This window comes from Crocodylus porosus, unplaced genomic scaffold (genome assembly GCF_001723895.1).
Source record: "Crocodylus porosus isolate Cpor-Errol unplaced genomic scaffold, CroPor_comp1, whole genome shotgun sequence".
Taxonomy (NCBI): Eukaryota; Metazoa; Chordata; order Crocodylia; family Crocodylidae; genus Crocodylus; species Crocodylus porosus.
The window spans coordinates 29257946-29262555 of record NW_017728886.1 but is presented as its reverse complement, the minus strand read 5'-3'; the positions used below and the strand labels follow the sequence as shown (position 1 = coordinate 29262555).

At 42.7% G+C, this 4610-nt stretch overlaps 1 protein-coding gene across 2 annotated transcripts in view; it reads left to right on the top strand.

Moving 5' to 3' along the window:
- Nucleotides 1–4610, top strand: part of MYO3A (myosin IIIA) — a 192204-nt gene that overhangs the window by 135696 nt on the left and 51898 nt on the right. For both annotated transcript variants that reach the window (XM_019531841.1, XM_019531832.1), the window contains exons 19-21: nucleotides 1472–1625; nucleotides 3097–3185; nucleotides 3941–4070. In XM_019531841.1, coding sequence (XP_019387386.1) covers nucleotides 1472–1625; nucleotides 3097–3185; nucleotides 3941–4070 — 373 coding nt within the window. The remainder of the gene's footprint in view (nucleotides 1–1471; nucleotides 1626–3096; nucleotides 3186–3940; nucleotides 4071–4610) is intronic.

The window sequence follows — 4610 nt, the reverse complement described above, 5'->3', positions numbered from 1 at the left end:
TGGATGCTTATCTTGCTGGGATCCTATGACCCCAGCTGACTTCCTGCCCTTTGGGCAGGGGGCTGGACTCGATGATTTCCCGAGGTCTCTTCCAGCCCTAATGTCTATGAAATCTATATAGGGGAATATTAATGTGGAGTATCTTGCTTTCAAGCCAGTGGTTTAAAGCCAGTTCAGTAGTGACTGGAAGTTTCCTGGTACTTATCAATGCAAAGTGATTTTTGTGGTTCATTCCATAGCCTAGATGCTAACATCACAAGGCCTGTTGGCACTAATTGACATTCTGTTTGGATGTTGTTAATAAAGAAGTTGAAGACTGAACAGTCACAGAGGACTGAACTACTCTGATGGTCCTTCCAGGTCAGAACTGTGAATTAGGAGGGTAGCACAGGGAAGCTTGGGCTGCTGTTACCAAGCTGTGTAGCTATTGAGGAGTTCCTTTAACTAATAAAAATAACTGTTCAGATTCTAGTGCTCTTAACCTGGCTCCTTTCAAAACAACTGCATTTTAGAAAACAGGATAATTAATGGTTTTGTATAGGACTGTTTGTTCAAGGATAAATCAGCATCAAAGACACATTTTATTCCTTTTCTGACTATCAAAATCTACACCAGCAGATTCTTAATTCATTTGCATGTAGTTTCTTGCCAGTTTTAACAATATCAGCTGGAGCATAATCATAACAGCTAGACTTGCTGGTACAGCCACAGTTTTGAGCAAGAGGTGTTGCGTAAATAGCCCCCTCCAGGATTATCCCTGGGAAAAACTAACTCAGAAACATGCCGTTAGTTACAATTATTCTCCTATTTCTTCTTCTCCTCCAACAAGGTTAGTAATTTTCTGTTGGTCTCTACCAGTGATAAATTATTACTCTCCTGTCCTGCACTGACTCTGCTTCTCGAGTACTGGGGAAATTCAAGACTCCACTTGTTCACTGCTCAAAAGTAAATAGGCAAAAGTGAATGGACTTAATTTTATGTACCTGCACCCAAGATATGAGTTTCCTGCAAAAGGATTCAAGAGACTCAGACTCCTTACTCTCTTGCTTAGAGAGAAGACTAGAAATCACTATGCAATGAGATATATCTAGCCAAAAGAAAGGTGGTACCATGAATTCCGCAATGGCTTTCAGGCAGGTTTAAAAATCCTATTTTTCTGGGCCTGCTTTCAGATTGGCAACACTGGTTTTGTTCATTTTATTCCTGTTTCTATCTGACTGAGAGGTGAAATAGATTTTGGGATGTGTGCATTTCTTGTTGTTAGACTATATATAGTGAACAAATGCTTTTTAAAATGTACCATGTATTGCCCTTTTCCTCATTCCTCCAGGTTTTTCAGACTAAAGTGAGTTATGCCCCAAAAGAGCTCTTCCTGGGTCTAGAATTCCTTACTTATTATTCTCACCTGATAGTTTGTAAATCACCTTCCAAAACTATGTGAGCAAAACATGCCTTTTATCACTCATTGCAGAATGAATATCTATATGAAGGTGTTGATGCAAGAGTTATAGAATATGAGGACAACAGGCCTCTCTTAGATATGTTCCTGCAGAAACCAATGGGCTTATTGTCCCTGCTGGATGAGGAAAGTCGATTTCCACAAGCAACAGATCGGACACTTGTAGGTATGTGTATGTTGTCTTTCAAAGAGATCTACAATGCTTCTGTCAATATTCTGTGCAAATTGTATTTTAATGCTAGCTGCCTGTGTTTTCATTGTATAATATTCCAGTTTCCAAATATATTACAGAAGGTAAGGGTGCTGTATGCAGGCTGTCCAGGAACTCTGGCTGGGAGCAGGAAGGCTGCAAATCCCCCTACTCCCAGGCAGCTCCAGTATGCCACTCCACCTGCTCTACCAGTTTGAGTTCACCAGCCGTGCCTGAGTGCTGCAAGACAGTTGGAGTGGGAGAGGAAGGAGGGCACTGCCTTGCCTCCACTGCTGGGACTGGCTGTGCTCCTAGCAGAAGCAGAATGAGCTGGTCAGAGCAGGAGGGACACCACCTCCCCACCACCACTGGAACAACTGGTATGAGTTGGGGGGTATTGCCTCCCCTCTGCCACTCTGATCAGTTCTGCTCCTTGGAAGCAGAGCCAGTCCCAGCAGATCCTCCTGCCTCCCCACACTATGACTGGTTTGCTCTGCTCCTGCCAGAAGCACAGCCAGTCCCAGTGGTGGCAGGAGCCATCATGCCACCAGGCCTTCTGGGGCTTTGGTACTCACTCTACCCAATGGTAGCAGTGCACCTGTCCTTCCCCTAGCTCTTAGTCCTGCCCCTGCTCACCAAGCCTGTAGCGGCAAGCCACAGCTGTGCAGGTAAATGGCAGTCAAAGCAGGTTTTTTCCCTTAACATGTGACTGCTTCACTAAGCCCAACAACACTAAGCCAATTAACATTTTTACAGCTTTCAGTATATGGCCTGGAGTCAGCTCTTATCAGGAGGTTCTAACTGTGTAAAGAAGTGGGTATGAATGTTGCACCAAAACACAGAACCTGTTGAAGTATCAGTTAAAACAAAACAAATGCTGCTCTAGGGACTGTCCACATAAATACTGGAACTGAAACCTGAATTAAGAATACGTATTTCAGTTCAGCTCTTTATTTGGAAGCACTTATTTTAGAGTAAGAAAATCTACCACAGACTCAAAGTATAAGCTACTTCTATTATAATTGATTTAATTATTTTGGTTCTCATGTCCATGTGCAAGAGGCCTTATTTTAGTCATCATGCAACTATAAAGTCTTGAAGTGCCTTTTGTTTTTCAAGTTAAAATTAATTTAAACCAAAAAAAGTTCATTTTAATTAAATTTAATTTTCACTTCAAAACTGCAAGGTTAAGTCATACAAAGTTTTTGACAGAGCAAATGATGGATCCAAGAGCTCCTAACTCTTTGTCCACTGCTTTAAACATAAGACCAGCTAATTAGCAGGGTGTTTTTTTTCTTGAAAGAATGACAGAATCTGTTTCAGGTCACTGCATTTGCTCAAAAAGCCAATTAAGTTTCCTTATTAGATCCCTGCTTCAAAGTACTATGGACATATGGCCAGTTTTCTACCATTACTTTAATAAGATGCAATGTGTTTTTGCTTACAGAAAAATTTGAAGATAATTTAAAGTCAAAATATTTTTGGAGGCCCAAAAGGATAGACCTAAACTTTGGGATTTACCATTATGCAGGAAAGGTAAGAGACTTATATTATACAGGTGGTTGTTTTAGCATTCTGAGTCTTAGAGGCACAATTCTGAGTGAGGTGCACAATTCCCAATGATTTTTAGCTAGAACTGAGTGCCTGCCTTCCCCATGTGCATTTGAAAATCTGCCCTTTTGGAAATACATAGATCTCAGAAAGAATGTTAAGTCTGATTGTGACAAATGCTTTATGTAGTAGTAAACAAATGCTTTATGACAGTTATCAGTTTGGCTTTCATGGTGAGTATCTTAGTGTTTCTGAACATTCAAAATTAAGACTAGCAGTCGGCAAAAGAGGAAGAGTCAGTCACTGGCCCTTAGGAGCGTGTCTCTGCAGAGACAAGTAGCAGCAGCACACATGGTGTGCCACATGCACTCTGGCTCATGGCATGTTGCCCCAGGTGAGGTAGGGGAGGCTAGGTCCAGCAACTGTGCTGGCCCCAGTAGCCTTACCTGGGGGTCTGGGGGGCCTCTGGGAGCTGCAGTCACACTTTTTTAGGTACAGACTTTTTGACCCTGAGATATCCTAGGCTCAAAAAACCCCCCCTGCACTGTAAAGTAGCAACATAGGGAATGCCTGCATGTGTAGCATGTGCAGTGTGTGGCACTGCATACCACACATAGGCGCTCACCTGGATTTGCCCCCAGGCTGCAAATTTTCTCTTCTGATATATTATCGTTTTATAGCACTTGGAACAAGGCTAATATATCAAAAACCAAGGGACTCCAAACATACTTTTTCAACAGGTACTTTATAATGCAAGTGGGTTCTTGGCCAAGAACCGAGATACCCTGCCAGCTGACATTGTGCTGCTCTTGCGGTCCTCCGAAAACACTCTGACCAGACAGCTGGTAACCCATCCTCTTACAAAAACAGGTAACATATTTCCTAGGAATTGTGGTAGATCTTTTCAGCATAACTAGCAACTGCTTTTACTGACTACTTCTGGCTTTTGTCTGGCTGCTTGAGATATTGCATAGCTTAGTGGCATTGCTCCTTAGAATCTATACAGATTTCAAGCTCAAAGTGGGGAGAGCTTTATCTGGACAAGTCAGAAGAAATGGGTTGGGACTCCTTCTGAGGTTCCCACATCCTTCCAGTTCCAAAGAGAAGGCAGGCAGAGGAGGGCCCTGCCTAAGTTGAAACCTGGCCCAGGGTGCTTAAGTAAGCTATAGGCATGGTCTGGGTAAGGCATATATATAAATGCCCTGCTCTGCCTGATAGAGCCTTGTCTCACTGTCTGAAGAATCTAGGGAATTGGCTCCTGATATCAAATATGCCTTATTTCATAGAATCATAGAATCAATGAGTCGGGAGGGACCTAGACAGATTTCATAGATTTCATAGATTTCATAGACATCAGGGCTGGAAGGGACCTCGGGAGATCATCGAGTCCAGCCCCCTGCCCAAAGGGCA